We start from the raw sequence: 22,247 nt of genomic DNA on the forward strand, positions 1-22,247 counted from the left end.
GGAACAAATATCTGTGCTCATCACACAAATAAATGCCCTTACCGGGATTCGAACCCAGGACCGCGGCGCAGCAGGCAGGGTCACTATCTACCGACTGCGCCAGACCGGTCGTCATAAAAATTATAAAAATTGACATAATCTAGTGCCTACTATTTTTGTATCTTTTTTCTCCGTTCGATATCATTGAGAGTCTCAGCCACATGGGGTCGTTATTTTGTACACCGAATATGTATATTATATATTATTCCTCTTTATTCATTTTAATTCTTAGGCTAGGTTTTATAATATGATTATAAAAGTAAAATACAAAACCACATACAAAACAATACAAAATATATAAACACATTATAAAAAACCTAACCTAGGGTGCCGCCAGCAGCGGGGCAGGGCCCAAGCTGCCGGTGGTTAGGGCTGCAGAGAGAGGAACCGTCGGACTATCCGCGCTGTGTCCAAGATCACCGCCTTCTGCATCTGGCCCTTGATCCAGCCACCTAGCGAGAGTCTCTTAAGATGTTGGTCGAGACTCTTCGCTATGAGACCGTTCGCTGAAACGACTATCGGAACAATGATCGTTGATTCAACATCCCACATGGCGGTTATCTCGTGAGCCAAGTCTAGGTACTTACTGGACTTGTCCTTCTCGGCTTTCACGAGATTCTCATCATGGGGGATGGTGATGTCAACGAGCACTGCCCGGCGTTGCAGTCGATCTATTATCACAATGTCAGGCTTATTGGCTACAATAGTCCTGTCAGTGATAATAGATCGATCCCAATAGAGCGTGGCACGACCATTTTCGAGAACTGGCGCAGGTAAGTACTTGTAGTACGGTACTTCGCGGTCCACAAGGCCGTATTGAAGAGCAAGTTGCTGGTGAATAATCCTGGCTACGAGATTATGTCTGTGCAAGTACTCGCCGTTAGCAAGATGAGAACAACCGGAAATAATATGCCTGAGTGACTCTCCGGGACGGCGGCATGCCCGACAAATGTCGACCGTACCGTCCTTCAGGATATATTTCCGGTAGTTGTTCGTCATCATAACTTCGTCCGCAATTGCACAGGCAAAACCCTCGGTTTCTCCGAAGAGGTCCCCGAATCGTAACCAGTTCACCGATGCGAGCAGATCTACATCGGGTCCCGTGAGGGCCTTGTAGAACCGCCCGTGTAGCTGCTTGCTCTCCCATACCGCCTTGCGGTCCGCAGTATTTAGTACCACAGGTTTGCGCCAGTTCTCTTTCGCCAAGGAGAGCGGCGTGAGGTTTCCGTCCACTGCCACCACATCACGATGCATCCCGCACTCGTTGTTAAGGAAGTAATTCCTGAGATTGTACACCTCACGGTTGTGGAGATCTTTGGCGTTTAGGAAGCCTCGACCTCCGCACTTCCGTGGGATGTACAATCTCATAACAGACGAGCGCGGGTGTAACATACGGTGTGTGGTAAGCAGTGAGCGGACCCTCTCCGATCCAGGGCGTCCAGCTCAGTCTGGGTCCACCGTAGTATGCCAAAGGAGTATGTGAGTAGAGGCATTACCCAGGCGTTAAAGGCGCGCACTTTGTTGCCTCCTGACAAAAGACTGTTAAGGACTTTTGTCAGCCGACTGAAAAAGCGCTCCTTCACCGACCGTCTAATGCCAACATCCTCAATACCCAACGACTGTGACATACCAAGGTACTTATAGGTTTCTGATTCAGAGATAGATCTGAACGACATCGTCTCAGAAAGTTGTAAATTTTCTGAATTTACAACCTCCCCCGCTGTACATGCATGACCGCACACTTATCGACACCAAACTCCATTCTGATGGCGGTACTGAAAACTTCTGTGGTTTTCAATAGCACCATCAGGTCTTGGGTGTTCGGTGCAAATAGTTTGAGATCGTCCATGTACAGAAGGTGAGAGATGACTTCACCCTCTCTCCGAAGCCGGCAACCTAGCCCAGAATCCTTCAGCAGCGTGCTGAGGGGATTCAGAGCTAGGCAGAACCATAATGGACTCAAACTGTCACCCTGGAATATTCCTCGCTCAATCCTTATGAAGTCCTGCGGGCCAGGGGGCCATCCCTGCCTCCTGGTTGACGAAGGACTGTGGTCCACTGCCTCATACATGCAGCCAGGAAGGATATTAAAGCTGCATCAAGTTTATACAGCCCCAATACCCTTCTCAGCCATGAATGAGGCACCGAATCATAGGCCTTCTTATAGTCAATCCAAGCGGCCGAAATGGCCTCCTTGTTCCGCCGAACTTGTTGGCAGATGGTCATGTCTATGAGGAGGAGCTCTTTAGTACCACGGGACCCAACCCTACATCCATTTTGAGCGGGAGCCAGAATGTTGTTAGCGACAATATGCGCGTTAATTTTTGCTCTCAAAATGGATGTAAGGAGCTTGTAAAGTGTAGGCAAGCACGTGATGGGTCTGTAGTTTTTTGCTTCCGTGGTACTACCGGACTTATAGAGCAGGAAAGTAACACCAGTTGTTAGGGAAGGTGGGAGAGAACCAAGATCGAGGGCTTGTTGAAATTGCGTTGCCAAACGCGAGTGCGAGCATCGAAACCATTTTAGCCAGAAGTTGTGCAATCCGTCCGGTCCAGGACTTTTCCAGTTCTGGGCCGTACGGGTAGCACAACTTACGTCGTCGGGGCTGATGGTGATAGCCCCCATAGGCTCGATGCTCTCGCACTCGCGTTCGACAACGGTCATCCACTCACCCTCTGTGTGTTCGACGGGCACCGACCAGATGCTACGCCAGAAATCAGACATGGCAGTAGCATCCGGCAGCCGCACGTCAGACACACGAGGGTCGGTTTCCTCCCACCTTCGGTATACTTTCCTTTGGTCGCTTTGAAAAAGACGATTCTGCTGGAATCGGTCCACACGCTTTCTGTAGCGGCGAATACGGCTTGCCCATGCATAGACTTTCTGCTTCAGGAAGTCGATGCGCTCTGTGACATTGGCCAAATAGTCGCGGGGCCTGATGTCCGTCCCCGCGAACGCCTGGTTCACAAAGCGCATTACTCGGGGGCGATTATTACCCCTCTGAAGCAGATCAGCTTTGCAATGAGAGTCCTAAACGAGTTGATACGACGTTCGATCCGTACTTGCCATGCAGGGACACCTTCGGCGGTCCTAGTTGCACGGTCAGCGTCCGGAAACTTGACTCGAGCAACACGGCACGCCGCGATGGCCCCGCAGTACATGATCGAGTGTGTATCATCTAGATCTTTACTAGTCCGCATATATGGATCTAGTAAAGCATTTAAGGCTCCTATTAGCGCTAGATTGCGTCTATTCATGGGCAGACGTGGTAATCGTGGCCTAGGATTGCTTGTGGAGCGATACTGCGTAATCGCCTCTTCCAAAGACCTCCTCAGTTGCTCATTGGCAGGCTCACTCTCGCTCTGACTCGCGAAGTCCCCGCCGTCGTTACCGGAATCAACCCGCGGCGCCTCCGGTGCCAGGTCGGGTTCGGGCACCGGGTCCGGCGACATGGCGGGCAAATCCCGCCCCGAGGCAGGGTCCGCGCGAGTAGCGAGAGCCTCCTGGCGGAGCCGATCAAGTGTGGCGTCATCCAACCGCTTTGACCGCTGAATGACGCGCACCTGATCCGATAGCCGCTGCTCCGATACGGTGGTGGATGGCTCGAGTGCCTGAAACAGAGGCAGCATTCTCGAACGGTACGCGGATAGCCGGGTTCCCCCCTCTGTGGCCCCGTAATAGGCGCGCATGACATTCTCGTTTATTTCTCGAGTCCATGTCATGCGACGCACTACACCACCGGCAGCGGGAGCCGTGGGCGGGGCAGGATGTCCCGCAGGCCCCAAGCGTGCCGGCAGCGGTGGCCGCCCTCGTCGCGCAGGTGGTCGTGGCGGCGGCGGCGGCGGCCCGCTCTCGTCGCTCGACTCGCTGGTGTCGGCCGCGGTGGCGAACTCGTCACTCGACGGCGGTTGCGAGGAGACGGACGAGGCGGGCGAGGGTGGTGGGCGTGCGTTTACTCGTGGTGACGCTTGTAGAGCTCGTGTTTTACTTCTCGTAATCATTTCTGTTCTATGTACATGTTGAACTTATTTCTTTTGCAGCTTCAAGCCCAATTTCGTGATGGCATCATGTCATGTCCGGGGCAATATTTTCCACATAAATAAGATTAAAAAGCAACATGTAAACATAAAATGTAAAAAATTATAGAAGAGAATTTCGAAAACACGTCTGACGTTGACACGTAATCGAAAGCTACAAGACATCCGCCATCTATGTGTGGTGTAGTGTATGCGCGTTCTTAGGCGTTCGCATTTTAATGTATGGGAGGGTATGATCTTATATTTAATCTATGACAGTAGGTAGTCAAAATAGTAATTGCCAGTTGAGTAGTCAGCAGTTAAAGTAGCAGACTACTTTTATGTGTAAACAACGTAAAAGGTTTCATTATGCTTTAGTTAGAGCTTAGAGCATAAAGTGAATTTGGTTATTACGACCCTTATTGACTCAGCAATTAAGTCGCGCGTCGGCTGGCTCTCTCCCGCCTGGTCAGGGTACCTAGCCGAATGGCACAAACGCTCACGAAACGAAACGCTCGTAGATATCTATCTCTATCGCTCTTGCGTATTGGTGCGACCGAGCCAGACTACCTTTCGCGGCGTTTCGTTTTCGTTTCGCGTCGCAGAAATGCCATTCGCTTACGGTATCAGAAGACGTCTTGATAAAATAGGTTATAGTAATCGAAAAACTGTTATTAATATTTTGTATATATACTGCACACTTAAAGTTAAAAATATAGTATACAACTCGGACATAAATGCCCCCTGATATCCTCGACCTATATCGGTTTTCGCTTGCGCTCGGACCAATAAATTGCCTCGGATAACGTGAGTCGCTTTATACCCTAGTTATATATTATCTACTATTTTTATAAGCTTAAAATAAAATTAAGGGTTAAATTGTGGTGCAGGCGAGAGGCTGGCAACCTGTCACTGCAATGCCATAGTTTCGTTTTCTTTTAACCCCTTATTTGCCAAGAGTGGCCCTGAAGCTTTAGTAGTTTCATGTGCTCTGCCTACCCCTTTATGGGATACAGGCGTGATTGTATGTATGTATGTATGTTTATAAGCTAATATTACGGTGATGGCAATTCCGTAAAATCGAGCTTTTAAAATCACAGATAAGTTATTATTCCAGTTCTTATTCCTTTGGTTATCTCTCGTTAACTTTCACCATACACATGACTCCAAGTAGTGCTAATACCGTAGTTTAATATCATGAGTCTGCGGTCCGCTTTGACTGCTCCCAAGATTTGGCGTAGACACTAGCACAGTATAATAAAGAGTACTATCGTACAGTACCTATGGCCACTCCCGCTCCCCGCTGAAAGTGCCGCCCACCCCCTCTCTGTTACCTCACAGTTACTGCCTGTCAAAAACGCGTACAGTCGTTTCACTCATACAAGCATGATACGCGTTCACCTACACGAGCTTAGACTGTGTGCTAGGAACGCGCCTCTTGCATATATTTGATCGCCAGTGTCCGAGGTGTGACACTAGTGTATACGTAAGTGACTGGTATCTATCTGACCTTCCAACTCAAAGGTTACCCCTTTAGGCCTTATTAATATAAACTTATATTGACCGGGATATAACTAGACCGTGATTACTTACCCTTTTGATTTTTGTCGAGCTCCCGAAATTTCGACGCAGTTGAATGTTATCTCCCGGTCAATATAAATCTTATGAAAATAACCGTGAATCATTCAAAACTCTTATTAATATAGAGGTAATTATTATCTACGCTAGTACGACTTTCGCCAGATTTTATTTGAAATTCAATGTAAGGTACAGCGAGGCAAATCTCGACTGGGGGACGAAATGTAACTGGTCCATTTTTTTCATGTTTTACAATGTTTGCATTATTAAATAGAGTGTCTACCGGTTATATATGGTAGGCGTGTTTAGTGGATACATGTAGAACTCAACATCATAGTGTAATAATGGCAAAAATGGATCAGTTAGAATTGCCCCCAGTCGACATTTGACCCGCTGTACCTTTCTTATTTAAAGTTTGTGAATAAGTTTTCTGCTCGGTTTTTCACGTGAGATTGAGCCGGTCGGTCCCGTCGCATCGGAAATTGGATTTTATAAGCTTAAAAGACAAAATTATCTATAATACTGGAGCCCGGCCAAACTAATAAAGAAACCAAACGCCAAACGAAAAATAGAAATATGTGTATCTACAGCATACCTCGGACAATGGCGATCAAAATAATATATGAGAGGCGCGTTCCTACGCACACAGTCTGAAGCTCTTGTAGGTGAACGGTGAACGCATACCATGCTTGTATACTGTGAGGTATCTAACCGAGAGCGGATAAGCGGTAGTTTCGGCGGAGAGCGGGAGTCGCCATACTGTACGATATTACTAATTGCACTGTGCCTATAGGTACTTACCACCGATGTACCTACAAGGTTTATGCGCACGTTTCGTCGAGAATTTTATAGGAACTATTATTCATTATTAGTTCCTTGTTTACGAGCTCTTTTATATCTGTGATCATATGAAGGTTTTATGAAGTTATGTGGATATAATTTGTATATTACTCACGTTACCCTACTGCCTTTTAAGACCTGAATAACGATAACAATTTGTTTTAATCATAAACAGGTTTTTTATCGTTGCACCCCTTAATTAATTGATATTAAAAACATAATACATAATTAGATATAAATATAAGTTTGCCATTCATGTAGTATTTAAGAAAGAAAACTGTGTATAAGTGATTTTTGAACAGAAAAAAAAGAAAATCAACGGTTTTCCAAGTACATAACACAGTGTCACATTTTTACAGTGTCGCTACAGTACTAAATTAATACGTACTATTAATTACCGAACATCGATTATTTTTTCTAGAGTAATTTAGAAGAGTCATGCTATAAATGCGTAGAAAGAAAGAAAGAAAAATATTTAAACATATAAATAGGTACGTAGGTACTTAATACTATAAGTAATTTATTAATTCTCGTCTACAGTCATCTCCATTACTCCAAACGTAACCACATCCATCGAGAGGCAAGCCACTCGGCAGAACGGGTGAAGCGCACGCCATTCTTTACTCAGCTCCACAATGCTGAATATACGATGAAAAACGAATGAATCGTCTTATTTTCACAAGAAAAGTTCTCTAATCACTTGTCTCGGCGAATTTTCTCGTTTTATGTACATGTTTGCAGTTCAGTACTTACCTTACCTGTAGGTCTAGCACATGATTGCCGCGAGAGTATGTCGCCGCGAGAGTATGTCGCCGCGAGATAGATGACACGTCTTCTTCTAACTGTATTAATGACATAAGGACGGGTAGTCTATCTCGCGGCGACATACTCTCGCGGCAATCATGTGCTGGGCCTACTGTGTCGATGTATTTTCTCTGGCAAAGAACAGCAAGCTGCAAGAATTATTATGAAACAAGTTTAAATATTTTACGAAATTTTGTACAATGGAGCTTGTTTTTTAGGGAAAGTGTAAGTAGTTATTCAGTGTGTAATTTTTTTGTAGTTTAATAATTTTAATTATCAGTATTATTGTTGAGAAGACAATTCGAGCACAGTATAATAAAGAGTATACTATCGTATAGTATGGCCACTCCCGCTACCCGCTGAAAGTGCCGCCCACCCCCTCTCGGTTACCTCACAGTTACCGCATGTCCAAAATGCGAACGGTCGACCTGTCATATCTCACTCAAAAAGCATGGTAAGCGTTCACCCACACAAGCTTAGATTAGAGTGTGTGCTCGGAACGCGCCGCTTTCATATATTTGATCGCCAGTGTCAGAGATGTGATTAGAGTCTGTAATTTCAAGACACTACGCAAATTTTAACGTTAAGTATGGCATAACTACACTCTACTGTGAAATACAAGATACCTGCAATACGGATTGTAATGTCTCAGACGCAGTATTAAACATTAATGGCTTTTCTGTCAACTCCTTTATTCTCACACGTGCCGCCGTCGAGTAGGTTACTTAAGTACCTAGTTGCTAATTTGAAACATTGAACAAAAATGTCAGATTCGAGACATTTAATTGCAAGTTCGAAACATTTTAGAGAGGGAGAGAGTATAAATACTACAACAAAATCATCATCCTCCTTGCGTTATCCCGGCATTTGCCGCGGCTCATGGGAGCCCTGGGTCCGCTTTGACAACTAATCTCAACATTTGGCGTAGGCACTAGTTTTTACGAAAGCGACTGCCATCTGACCTTTCAACCCGAAGGGTAAACTAGACCTTATTGGAATTAGTCCGGTTTCCTCACGATGTTTTCCTTCACCGAAAAGCGACTGGCAAATATCAAATGTCATTTCGCACATAAATTCCGAAAAAGTCATTGGTGCGAACCGGGGTTCGAACCCGCGACCTCCGGAACGAAAGTAGCACGTAGGTACTTACCGCTAGGCTACCGGCGCTTACAAATACTACAACAAAATACTTTGAATTAAAATATTATTGTGAAACAACTATAATATAATTAATATGAGATAATTTGGCGATGCTTTTTTTCGCAAGATTCAACAAATACGTTAGACAAATTTATAAACTATACCTGAAATAGCGATAGTGAATTTTGCATTCATACTCGTACCTACTTAAATTTAATATTTTATTTAAACTTAAAGTAGGTACGAGTATGAATGAATTTGTCTTTAGAAGTGACATAGTACCGAGACAGTTTAGATAATAAAAATAAAACAAAAGTACATATTTGTATCTTTAAATATATCGTAGATAAGTACAAACAGACGTTTTTGTTATAAGCTCACTATATATTGTTAAACGGACTCGTACGTACTTAAAACGTTCTTTGCCAAGCGAACAATTGTATATTCTTAGCTCCTGCTACAATAGGATTGGAATAAATATTTTCATTGGACATAATTTAATATTTTCTAGACGACCTTTAACCTACTCGCAGTAGGTGCCCGGATTCAGTGAACTGACTACTTTTATGCTTCGTTTGATTTATTACGAGTTTATTCCTTAGTTATATCCATTTTATTTTTCTGTGCTTAGTACATACCTAACTTAGACTGAGTAGGCAGGTTAGACTAGATAAAAAAACACTATCATATCATAATAAAATAATTCTTACTAATTTTTTGAACGCAAACAAGTGCCTGTCTGTTTGTGTGTTACTTCGTCACGACTATTTTCAAGCGATTTAATTGGTATTTAGTGCAAAAAAGTGTGGGTTCCAGAAAAGAACATACTATTAGAATACTGTTATCCCGGAAAAACCGACTCACTTCCACCCTGAAAGTAAAATAATTTAGACATTTCCTGTTAATTGATGTGAACATTATGCTGAGATTTAATAATTGCCTTTATATTTTTGTCAGGCGCTATCCAAATTACTAATTCCACGGAGAGGAACTCGCGGGCAAAAGGTATTAATATACATGTATTTGCTATATATACTTACTGTGGGTCTTCTAGAATGGTAGGTGAGTACAATAAATAGGTCATTCATTGATGCACTCGAGCCTTTGTTCACACATAGTCAGATTACAGTGGCAGCGCGTCAAATATATCTGTTAGGTATGCTAGAAAAAATAAAGTTCCCAAACAATAAAGTGGAATCGAGATCTTTGGATGTCTCGGTGCAGGCAATTAAACAAGTCGGTACATAACTGGATGCTAAGCCAACGTGTCTAGCGCGACGATAAAGAATCGCTTTCGAGCAATTCACATATCCCCAGTACAAGTACTTTATCAAATCCTAATGTAACACTTCTTCATTGTCTGTAACATGTGACGTTGAATAAAGATTTTCTATGTCTATGTCTGTCTACAAGTATCTAATTTGTGTTTAAAAAATAAGACAATAGATTTTTGTGCAAATTTTTGTGTGTGTTTTCATAATTTGACATTCACTTGCACCTGAAAATTGTAAGAAAATTAACGTTTTCAGTTTTACAGAATGCTCTCAAACACCCTTACATAGATTTAAGTGCGACAGTGATAGCTTGCTTTCAATTCGAAGCGTAAATACTACAAGGAAAGTTTGCTTTCAATTAGAGATGGGCCGAATATTCGGTAAATATTCGGTATTCGGCATATTCGGCTAGTTTTTCAATGTCGTATTCGGCCGAATAATTCGGCTGCATTGCCGAATATTTACCGAATAAACAAAGTAAATAACTTATGAAGATCTTACGTATTCCATTGGATAATAAGCTCCTGTTTTAGTAGCTTTTTTAAGGAACTGCTAAAAAGAGAAAAACCTATGCGTCAAAATATAAATACAATTGTTTTGTAAAAAAGTTAAAAAACCGTAGTTTAAGAGTTGAGTTGTTGTTTTAACTAAGTTTTAGTTGTCCACTAAATCATAAAAACGTCGTTTTCGTAACATATGTAACCATTCATCATCCTCCTTGCGTTATCCCGGCATTTGCCACGGCTCATGGGAGCCTGGGGTTCGCTTTGACAACTAATCCCAAGATTTGGTGGTTTGGTTTGGGTTTTACGAAAGCGACTGCCATCTGACCTTCCAACCCGGAGGGTAACTAGGCCTTATTAGGATTAACATATGTAACCATTATCAATCACTAAATCCCGAATGTTCGGTTCGGTAAGAGCTGAACCGAATGTTCGGCCAAATATTCGTATTCGGCAAAGTCCATATTCGGCCCATCTCTATTTTCAATAAAGCTGCATTAGAGGAACAATTCCATATTGGAAGACATTTTTGGCCGGATACCGGATACCAAAATATTCGGCCCAACCATCGGCCGAATATATTCGGTATCCGGCCGCCGAATATTCGGACAGCAGAATTTTACCTACAATATCTATAATTTAAGCAGGGAGCGGGCGCGTCGTGCTGGTTTTCATTTGTTTCGTAGTGAATTTCGCGCGGTGTCCGTTTTTGTTTAAATATTTATTGTTTTAATAATAAAGGGCTATGATTATAAGTATTATAACCGTAACGTCCGTAACTGTTCTTTTTTTACATTTAATTTGTTTTCCCCAAAATCATTCAATTAAAAATAGCACATTCGGTATCCGGCCGGATAGTACGTCACTATCTGGTATCCGGCCGAATATTAAAATTAAGGGCCGAATAGGCCCGATACCGAATAGTAAACGAATATTCGGTGCATCTCTAGTGTGTTGCAAGCTGCCCCGGTCAGTGCGTCCGGTGCTTGAAGGCAAGGTATTGTAGTTCTATCTCGGGAAGATTGAGTCCAAGAGCAAAGAAAATAACAGAGAATAAAATGTAGAAATAAAACACGAATCCCCTTATTCATAATTTCATACACTGAGAGAGAAAACAACCAGTTTTCATGTTCGTTCAACAAGTTTTTTGGTTAAAATAGCGCCTACATGCTGTTTGGTTCAAACAACAAGTTAGATTTTGTTAAGTGTAACTAGTTCATTCTACAAGTTACTCGTCATTTGAAACAACAAGTCGATTTTATAAAAGCAACATGACAATATTGTTTTAATTTAAACATAATATGTTTGGCTGATTCAATCAAATATATTTCAACAAGTTCGACCTTGTTGTTTGAACAAATTCGACTTGTATCATCAATATTCTGATTTATTCCGTTTACTAAAATACTTTTCTTTCAAACGGATAAACCCGCAACAAGTCGAACTTGTTAAATTCACAATGCAAATTTCTCTCAGTGTAAGCCGATCTCAGTGTATCAAGCCGATAAAGTTCGTTTATCCCTTTCTATCACACTAATAAGTCGGAAAGGGACAAACGAACTTTATTGGCTTGGTAACTTTCGTGTAAATACCTACGTTTATGAATAAGGTGGTAAATGGCATATTGTCTACGCATCCTGTTTTCAAGTCAAACGTTGGATAAAATTTATTGTAAACGATTCCATTACGCTGCGCTTGGCCATTATAGTTTAAGAGCCCGGCTCTTGCAGTTGTAGTAAATGCCAGTTTTCTTGTTCAATTGGTTTAGGTCTCTCATTAACTATAATTTTATAGTTGTTGTTTATGTGTACCTAAATATTTAAGTTCTTTTTCCGCATGTTGAAAATAATTATGTAAACTTGTGGCTTTTCAAAACGTACTACTTAACAGTTATGGTAGATACAAGGGTATTAAAGTACAGGGTACGAGTACGTAGCCGAATGGCACAAATGCTCACGAAACGCTCACGAAACGAAACGCTCGTAGAGATATCTATCTCTATCGCTCTTGCGGATTGGCGCGACAGAGCCAGGCCCCGTAGCCGAATGGCATTTCTCCGACACCAAACTAAAACGAAACGCCGCGCCAGTTAGTCGGGCTCTGTCGCGCACATATGCAAGAGCGATAGAGATAGATATCTACTAGCGTTTCGGTTCGTGTGCGTTTCGTGAGCGTTTGTGCCATTCGGCTACGCACCCTGGCTACCTTTCGCAGCGTTTCGTTTTCGTTTCGCGTCGGAGAAATGCCATTCGGCTACGGCACCGTGGCTATACGCAACTTGCCGGCCTAGCCGAAATGACAATCATTGACGCTAGACGCCGATCGAAACGCCGTCTTGCTCTGTCGCGGCTATCTGGAAGAGCGATAGATACGGTAACGATATTAGAATAAGAATAGAATAGAATAACATTTATTCGTGAACACAGTCAAGACAAAATACACATAATAACTATAAGACAGAAAATAATGAAGTGCCACGAAATGGTCTCATCTCAGCGTGTTGCTGGGGACTTCCAGCGCTGGGTGGCTAGCCGAATGGCACAATCGCTCACGAAACGCTCACGAAACGAAGCGCTAGTAGATATCTATCTCTATCGCGCTTGCGTATTGGCGCGACAGAGCCAGCGGCGTATCGCTTTCGTTTGGCGTCGGAGAAATGCCATTCGGCTACGGGGCCAGATCTTCCGATTATTATTCCAAGCGTCGGTTCATTTGGCTACGTATTAGGTACCCTGATAGTCCCCGTTTGATTGAGCCAGACACAAACCGAGCTTACCATGTGTTTAAGACGTTTTTGAACACATTACTCGATAGCATTAACTCTCGATAGTATTAGTTAGTAAGTAAGTACTTACCTACCCGTTGGGGGGCGTTTGTTAACATTCGCCATAATAAACGTCATTTTCCGTGAAATATGCTGTCAAGTAACGTGTTCTCAAAACATGGTAAACAAATCATGATAGTATTAGAACCTCTGATCGCTTAGTCAATAATATAACATTACCACGTTTTCGTTTAAAAGCTAGTTAGTAATTAAGTTATAAAGCTCGATTAACATCCTTTGTCCACGTTTCACTAGAGGCGTGATTCCCCATCACGTAATGGAGTTGTATTGTACCTACTCGTATCGCACGAGAAAACCCATCAATTAATTACTCAACTCTTTCGTGCTCGGCCGTACGCGTAATAAGTGTAATAACGATATCATAAATTGTGATTCTTTGGAGTGCCTTCATCATTTTACTTGTTTTGAGTCACAGAAATCTGGTATGAGTACATAAACGTCCCTATTTATGAGTATTACACAAAAAAATATTTTTTGACACCTTTTATCTTTGGATTTTACCTTTTACCTTTCTCAGACTGATTCACTTAGACAATTCTTAAACCTTAAATTCTACTAATTATTGCAGATTTCCTGGGCCTTGCGGCTAGGCTGTTCCCTTCGTCAGATTTTGATATGAGTATATTGAGTAGGTATGTACTCGTATACAACATGTTAACTGAATCGCTTTCTTGAGTGTAGATCCATTGAATTACTATGTACTAATGTAGATCTCGTCAATTATCTTAGCTAAGTGCGTAGCCGAATGCACAAACGCTCACGAAACATGATAATATCTCTTTCGAAGCTATCTATCTCTATCGCTCTCGCGTAGGCGTGACAGAGCCAGACTACATTTCTACGGCGTTTCGCGTTGCAGAAATGCCATTCGGCTACGGGGCTTGAACAAACAGGATATTTGGAAACATTCACATAAACAACGGGTGGAGACTGGAGATAGGTCGATTGCCGGCTAAGTCTAAGCCAAATCTTCAGCGACCCTAATCCCATCTTATTAGCTATTCGTGCATGCGATGTGAGGCTACGGCCCTCTGCGTTCCGGCGCCCAAGTACGAACACATCGCGCGATAAGTGCGTCTCAGCCGGCCTAACCGAAGATACAATCGTTGACGACACGTAGCGATCGAAAAGCACTCTGGCTCTGTCGTAACATTACAGAAGAGAGATAGGGAGAGCTAGCTACGATAGCTTACGAAACGATTGTGAAGTTGGCTAGGTACCAGGCAAGCCTTTGACGATGATAAGGAAAAAGGTACGAGAAAAGATCCAATCTTAAGAAATGTTTGCTCTTTTCATGTCAAAATGGGCTACAAAGGGATACAGATAAGAAGAAACTTGAAGGGAATATTGGAAGCACATGCTATCGATACAATTACAACGCTCATAACTCACGTCACGCCACCTCGTGGTTTTAATCAAAGCCAAAGTTTAGGTTCGGTGGTAATCCACTAATGTAAGGATGGGAAACTTGGTCGTTGAGAGCCGTGGCAACGGCAGAGTTCGGAATAACAAATCCTCTTTAAGACGAATTCTCGAACTTTGATTAACGATACATTTGTCACGTATGCCATTACTGAGCGAAAATATTTTTTCTGTGAACGTAAAGCTTAATGAAAACATGGAAATTTGTCGAATATGAATTTTTATCATAAACTCTACTACCTATACACCAACATTGTCTCAAGCAATTACCAATATCAGAGTACTTCTCTATGAATATTTTACATTAATAACCAATTTTATCCTTATTCAAGATTGTAAAGTAAAAACAATGGATTTAAGAATAAGTAATACCTATAGATTTTTAAAGTAGGTAGTACCTTCTTAGTCTGTGTAAATAGGAACTGATAGCACTCAAAGCACGTATAAAGAACACTTTGCGAACATTTCAGCAACCCGCTTTCCCCCGACTAAGTTTTTAAGCCGCGCTCGCAAAGAACTGACCGCACGTAAAGAAAGTGGACTTCTAGTGGATATCTACTTACGTTCTCTTTGGACTTTGCCTTAACGGAAACGAAAAAGGAAAATCTATTTAATACTCTGTTTAAGGAGGAAATAATTAAATCGATTCCTACCTGTAGTAGATTACGCATTACCTACTTAGATAATTTTTTTTATCTAAGTAGGTAATATCTAAGTATTTTTAATAAAATATTTTTATTAAAAATACTTTTCACCACACCAACTGGTAAAGATCTATTTTTCTATTCGAAAACGGATACCAAAATTGCATTTTATCCACAAGAGCGCAAAGTAATTTTATACACATGGTAGAATTTACCTATAAATAATTATTTTGAAACATACATATTGAATGGATTGCTGGATTTGATTTAGTTTGATGTTTTATAGTCAGTATTTTGTATGTGTTGGTGTGGTGAAAAATTTTGTGTTTCACTCGGTGGCAAAGTTTGTTTAACCTACGTGTCTTGAAACCCTCGCAGTGCTCAAGATTTCACTTTTTGGAATCTTTCGCTTGCTCGGGTATCAATATTGGAGCTTTGCCCCTTGTAAAACAAATAACTATTAAAGCTATATGGCGGATGAGTATAATATGATTAATATACCAGCTAGAAAACCCCTCAATTACCAATAGGTAATACATTTGTAAGAGTTTGCCCTGTGACATGCTAGTTAGTAGACATTCCTACACGTTGATCACGTAGACAGCGTATAATGATTGAATACAGATAAGTCACCTCTCTACAGGATAAGGGATTGCCTCTCATTAGCACGTAAGTTATTGTATATGTCGGAGAATGACCAAAATGTGGTTTAAGATACGTTTTATGACGCTATATTTGACAAATAAAGCAAACAAGGGTTTTACAACTTTGTACAACCTGGCTGGTGACATGAGCTAGCGGTTGCCACCTGAACCTCAGTTGTCCAGAGGGCGTTTGATGGCTGGGTGCTGGAGGGCACAGCCATATTATATTCGTAACTGCAACTCATGGGGTTTCAGGCCAGGCAAGGAGGTGGTTAGCTATGTGATGGAACCAAAGCTTGTTTTCTGTTGTAAAGCCAATGTGGCTCTGTTATTTGGAAGTTCGTGTCGACTTTGTGCAGGCGTTGATTTACGCATGTTGAAATAAAGTTCCTAAACTAAATATATTGAGAATTTTCTTCGGGTCAGGGAAGCCGAGCGATGAGCTTTGATACCTCAGATTGTTGTATTCTGTCCACAGATGTACGTTGCAGTGACGTACACGATGTTGGAGAAAAGGATGGTGTGTGGGAGAAGTACCTAGAAGTCACCTGTTAGCGTTTTTGGAAGAAACTGATCTACTGGTTTCTGCAAGCGAAAACTACAAGGATCCTTTTTCTGGGAGATTAGGTTCGCAAGGTTGCGAACATTGTCAGATTGGCCGTGTCGGAGAATGACCAAAATGTGGTTTAAAATACGTTTTATGACGCTATATTTGACAAATAAAGCAAACAAGGGTTTTACAACTTTGTACAACCTGGCTGGTATTTGACTGAGTTCTGCCAAAACGCCAGAGAGGACGCTATTGTCTAAAAGAACAGAATCGAAAACAGATGATTGACAGATGATTGGAGGCTGCCGATCGAGCTGCAGGCAAAATGGTTGAAGAGTGCTGGCGTTGTTGGAGATTCTTCGGTCTAATCCGGCAGTTTGCTCGAAATAATAGGCGGGATGTAATCTATAACGTGTTTTAATGTGTAATCGATTGCGTGAAGTAAATTCTGTGATATGGACATGGTATTTCACTGAAAAGCCTTCATAAACAACTACAACGGGTCCTGACAACGGTTCTGGTATGATACGCCCACGATCCGACATATATATAGCGTACCGACGTAGTATGTATCGGGGAGATTATTAAATAGGATATTATTGTGGTGAACTAGCCTAGCGAGATAAGTAAAACAAGCTAGTTCCACATTAATAAGTTATATTGTCAAATAACGGCACACAAGAGTCACAAGCACAAGTAGAGAAAATAAGAGTACAAAGCACAGCACAGTATAGAAAAAGAGGAAGTCAGAAATAGCACAGAAGATAGGAAAAGTACATAAAGAAAGCACACATTAAAAGCGTAAGCTTAAAGCATTAAGCGGCGCACAAGCAAACCGAATATTATAATGCAAGCGAGTCGGCGCGTAAGCATTAACCGTTAGCTCGGGCGGCGCGAGCGCATGCGTCCAGCCTCGAGAGTGATAAATTGCCGACTGGCTGGGATTTCCGAGCGCACACGAAAGCGCGCTCGCCCGCCGATCTGCGGCGGAGCGGCCCGAGCGATAAGGCAGTACCTTAACGCCGCGCTTGCGTCGCGCGAAGCGTAACAGCATTTTAAAACATATTATTGTTCAAATATTATTATTTATTAACAATATATTTAATACACCTGTCGCCACATCAGCCCCCCCGAGACCTTACGGTCGACAACCTAAGGTCGATAATAGTCGGGGAAACGTATATGGCGACCAGAGCGAGACACTTTAGGTTCTGAAGGAACGACAACTGAGCTGGGCGGCACGGTCGATGACGTTTTGGTAGGGCCAGACGATTCCGACAAGATGTAGGCAGGTTTTAACCTATCGACGGAAATAGAAACTTCCCTACCGGCGATGTCAACTCTAAAATATTTATCCGACCTATCAACTACCCTGTAGGGGCCAGCATACGGTGGCTGTAGCGACCTACGAACAAAATCTTGTCTCACAAAGACGTGAGTTGCAGTTGCCAAATCCTTAAAAATAAAAACTTTGCCAGAACCATGACGAGCGACTCTTGTTGGTTGCAACTTTTTCATGTGTTGGCGCAAACGCGACAAGAAGTCGGTGTAGTCCGTCAGCTGGTCAGGCGTCGGTTGCAACAAATCGCTGGGAAGTCTTAGCGGCTCGCCGTAAACTAACTCGGCGGTCGAAGCAGACAAGTCTTCCTTCCATGCACTACGGATACCTAAGAGCACTAGTGGAAGGGTTTCAGTCCAGCATTCATCTGCGTGGCACATTATGGCAGCCTTAAAATGACGGTGGAACCTTTCCACGAGCCCATTCGCTGCTGGATGATACGCAGTAGTCTGCAAGTGACGCGATCCAGTCATGGTTGCTATCTGACGGAACAAATTGGAGTCGAATTGCCTGCCTCGATCCGTAGTAATATTCTGCGGGCAACCAAAACGCGCTACCCACGTCGAAATGAAGGCCTTCGCAACACTTTCCGCCGTAATGTCGTACAAAGGACTGCCTCAGGCCAACGAGTAAACCTATCTACAGCCGTGAGACAGTACCTGAACCCATTCGACACAGGCAAAGGGCCAACCAGGTCGACGTGAACGTGCGAGAACCTACCAGTGGGGGGTTTGAAATCATGCACCGGGGCGTGCACGTGGCGTGAAACTTTAGACCGCTGGCATGGAATGCATGCACGCGCCCACATCCTACAATCTTTTTTAATTCCAGGCCACACATATCGCTCAGTCACTAATTTGATAGTGTTCCTAGCGCTAGGGTGACTGAGTCCGTGAACAGCGTCGAATACCTGCTTCCGAAACTCAAATGTAACGAAAGGACGTGGAATCGGCCGGGATACATCACAGAACAGCTTGTCAGATCCAAATGATTTTTTCTGTAAATCCAGAGATGAACCGTCACTAAGTAAACTACGAAGCTCAGTATCTGTAGCTTGCGATAAAGCTAAAGCTTTCAAATCTAGCCCGTCTGTGATGGCATCAATCCGAGATAGTGAGTCCGCGACAACATTCTCCTCGCCCGATATATGCCTGATATCTGACGTAAATTGGGATATAAAATCTAGATACCGGAATTGCCGCGGAGAACACGAATCGAGGGACTTTTTAAAAGCAGAGACTATAGGTTTATGATCAGTGAGTATAAAAAACGGCTTCAACTCAATCATATGCCTAAAATACTTCACTGACTCATAAATAGCTAAAAGTTCGCGATCGTAAGCGCTATACCTCGTCTGAGCAGGTGTCAATTTACGAGAGAAGAATCCCAACGGTTGCCAATGACCCTCGACCTGCTGCTGTATCACCGAACCAATCGCGAAATCTGAAGCATCTGTTACCACCGCTAAAGGAGCGGAAGGGTCTGGATGAGCCAGGAGAGCGGCATTAGCGATGCTTGACTTGCAAGAATCGAAAGCCTCCCCTGCCTCCGGAGTCCAGACCACTGGGCTGTTGCTCTTCACCCCTGGACCACTTAACAGTGCATGGAGAGGAGCCTGTAATTTAGCAGCGCCAGTAATAAACCGCCTGTAGAAATTAAGCGCTCCTAGAAAACGCCTCAGATCCTTAATCGTCTTAGGTCTAGGAAAGTCCTGGATAGCCTTAACCCTAGCTCCTATAGGCTTAGTACCCTCCGACGAAACCAGGTAGCCTAAAAACTCTACTTCAGGTACCGCAAATACACATTTGTTAGCGTTTAACAAAATACCGTGCTCATTGAAACGCTCAAAAACGGCTCTCAAATGAGCTACATGTTCAGTGTCATCAGCGGAGGCTACTAAAACGTCATCGATGAACGGAAAACAGAAATCAAGACCCCTAAGGACTTCATCCATAAACCGCTGAAAGGTTTGCGCTGCGTTGCGCAAACCAAAACTCATAAATGGGAATTCAAAAAGTCCAAAAGGAGTCGTGATCGCCGTCTTTGGAACGTCCTCAGGCGCGACGGGAATCTGGTTGTACGCGCGCACTAAATCTAACTTGCTAAAAACCTTGCATTTAAAAAGGTTATGCGAGAAATCAGCGATATGCCGCACTGGGTACCTATCTGGAACAGTCCGTGCGTTAAGAGCGCGATAATCGCCACAAGGACGCCAGCCATTGTCCTTTTTAGGTACCAAGTGCAGCGGGGACGACCAAGGACTCTCCGATCGTCGCGCAATACCCGAGCGTACCATATCCTCAAATTCCCGTTTCGCAATTTTGAGGCGATCCGGTGCCAAACGCCGTGGCCTTGAAAACACAGGCGCACCTGGCGTAGTCTTAATAAAGTGCTGCGTCTGGTGTTTACATTTACGCTCTTGAGGATTACCGGCAGGCCTAATAATGTCCGGGTATTCCTCAAGCAGGGCATGAAATGGCACATTGCCAGTAATGACCTTGATTTGCGCACACTCGCAAGCTGAAGCATCTACAGCGGCTGATGAGAGCAAAGTTATTCCATCGACTAGACGAGCATAGCGAACATCGACAAGCAAACTATAAAACGAGAGAAAATCCACTCCGATAATAGGTTTGCTCACATCAGCAATGACAAAACGCCAACAAAACATACGGCGTAAATTAAAATCAAGCGCTAAAGTTAGCCAGCCATAAGTACTAATAGCAGTGTTATTAGCAGCATACAGTTCATAATCAGTCTTTTGTAAATGACGACGATGCGCACGCAAAAAACTAACCGGGTAAACACATAAATCGGACCCGGTGTCCACCAAAAACTGCACTTTCGACTTTGCGTCGGTAACAAATAAACGCTTCGACACTGGAACACCTTCACTGGTCGCTACGAGCGACCGACTAACTAGTTTTTTGAGTACGCGCAGGGGGAAAGGCACTTATCTGCTTTATCCGCGTATTTGTAGTGGTACCAGCATAGGCGCTGGCCGTCGCCGCTGGGCTTCCCCGCCCGCGAACGGCTCCGGGAACGGTTCCGTGGCTTGCCGCGGGACCTCGACCGGGGCGGACCTTGACGGCCCCGGGAGGTGGACATCGCGTCAAGCCTCGACGTCAACGCGTCGATTTTCTGGTGCAACTGGTCGATTACAGAAACTGGAACGCTAGATGCTGAAGCCGCAGCCACCTGATAACCGGGTCCCGGCGGTGTAACCTCATGCACCTTGTCCGCCATCTGGGCTACCGTATCCAAGGGCAAGTTGTCCTGATAAGCGACAATACTCTGTAGCACCGTCGGTAACCGGCTCATCCACAAGTGCCGGATAAAGTCATCCGGATAATCCGCACCCGCTAAACTCCGGATATGCCGCAGGAACTGGCTCGGCTTCCTGTCGCCGAGCTCCTCTTTCGACATCAATTGTTTCAAACGCTCCTGCTTAGAACTCGACAACCGAGCTATGAGCTCTCTTCTAAGTGTACCATATTTATCACTCGCCGGCGGGTTGGTAATAATATCTTCCACCTCTACCGCGTACTTATATTCCAAAACCGATATGGCGTGATAAAACTTGGTACTGTCACTCGTAATCTTGGTCAAATTAAACTGGCCGTCGAGCTGTGCGAACCACATAGTCGGCTTATCCGGATAAAACGGCGGCGGTTTTACGCTAATGTGACTCACTGCTTCACCAGCGCCGGCCCCCACCCCAGGGGCCTGCACCGGCCTTCTAGGTGTCTCAACCTCGGTATCAGACATTTTGATATTTAAAATTGTAAAACGTCTATAAAAACTTAAAACTGATCTCAATACTAAATGCTTGTTAAAAGATAAAACGATAAAAATGTCTGTTAAAATTTAAAACACAAACGTTCGTTATAAATTAAAATTGAAAAATAACCGTTACACGGCAAAATTTTAAAAATGTCCGTTATACGGTAAAATCTTAAAACGTCCGTTACACAACCGTCCAATTCAACAGAGGTCACCAAATTATGTGGTGAACTAGCCTAGCGAGATAAGTAAAACAAGCTAGTTCCACATTAATAAGTTATATTGTCAAATAAACGGCACACAAGAGTCACAAGCACAAGTAGAGAAAATAAGAGTACAAAGCACAGCACAGTATAGAAAAAGAGGAAGTCAGAAATAGCACAGAAGATAGGAAAAGTACATAAAGAAAGCACACATTAAAGGCGTAAGCTTAAAGCATTAAGCGGCGCACAAGCAAACCGAATATTATAATGCAAGCGAGTCGGCGCGTAAGCATTAACCGTTAGCTCGGGCGGCGCGAGCGCATGCGTCCAGCCTCGAGAGTGATAAATTGCCGACTGGCTGGGATTTCCGAGCGCACACGAAAGCGCGCTCGCCCGCCGATCTGCGGCGGAGCGGCCCGAGCGATAAGGCAGTACCTTAACGCCGCGCTTGCGTCGCGCGAAGCGTAACAGCATATTTTATTTAAACAATATATTTAATACACCTGTCGCCACAGATGAAAGCCGTTGATTATTTATTAACAATATATTTAATGGGTTAAATACTAAGGAGAAAGCTCTGGGAATAATCTGCTGGGTCCGGCAGCGTCGAATTGTGGCTTTTA

The 22,247-nt window shown here is 43.5% G+C and overlaps 2 protein-coding genes across 2 annotated transcripts in view; one reads left to right on the plus strand and one right to left on the minus strand.

Moving 5' to 3' along the window:
- The window catches only part of LOC125225318, a 182,358-nt gene that overhangs the window by 22,844 nt on the left and 137,267 nt on the right, over positions 1 to 22,247 (plus strand). The window lies entirely within an intron of this gene.
- On the minus strand, positions 20,558 to 21,406 carry LOC125225232. Its single transcript, XM_048128841.1, has one exon. It carries the CDS (start codon positions 21,404 to 21,406, stop codon positions 20,558 to 20,560), a length of 849 nt encoding a protein of 282 aa, XP_047984798.1.

The sequence above is a fragment of the Leguminivora glycinivorella genome, chromosome 4 (genome assembly GCF_023078275.1).
Source record: "Leguminivora glycinivorella isolate SPB_JAAS2020 chromosome 4, LegGlyc_1.1, whole genome shotgun sequence".
NCBI classification, from domain to species: domain Eukaryota; kingdom Metazoa; phylum Arthropoda; class Insecta; order Lepidoptera; family Tortricidae; genus Leguminivora; species Leguminivora glycinivorella.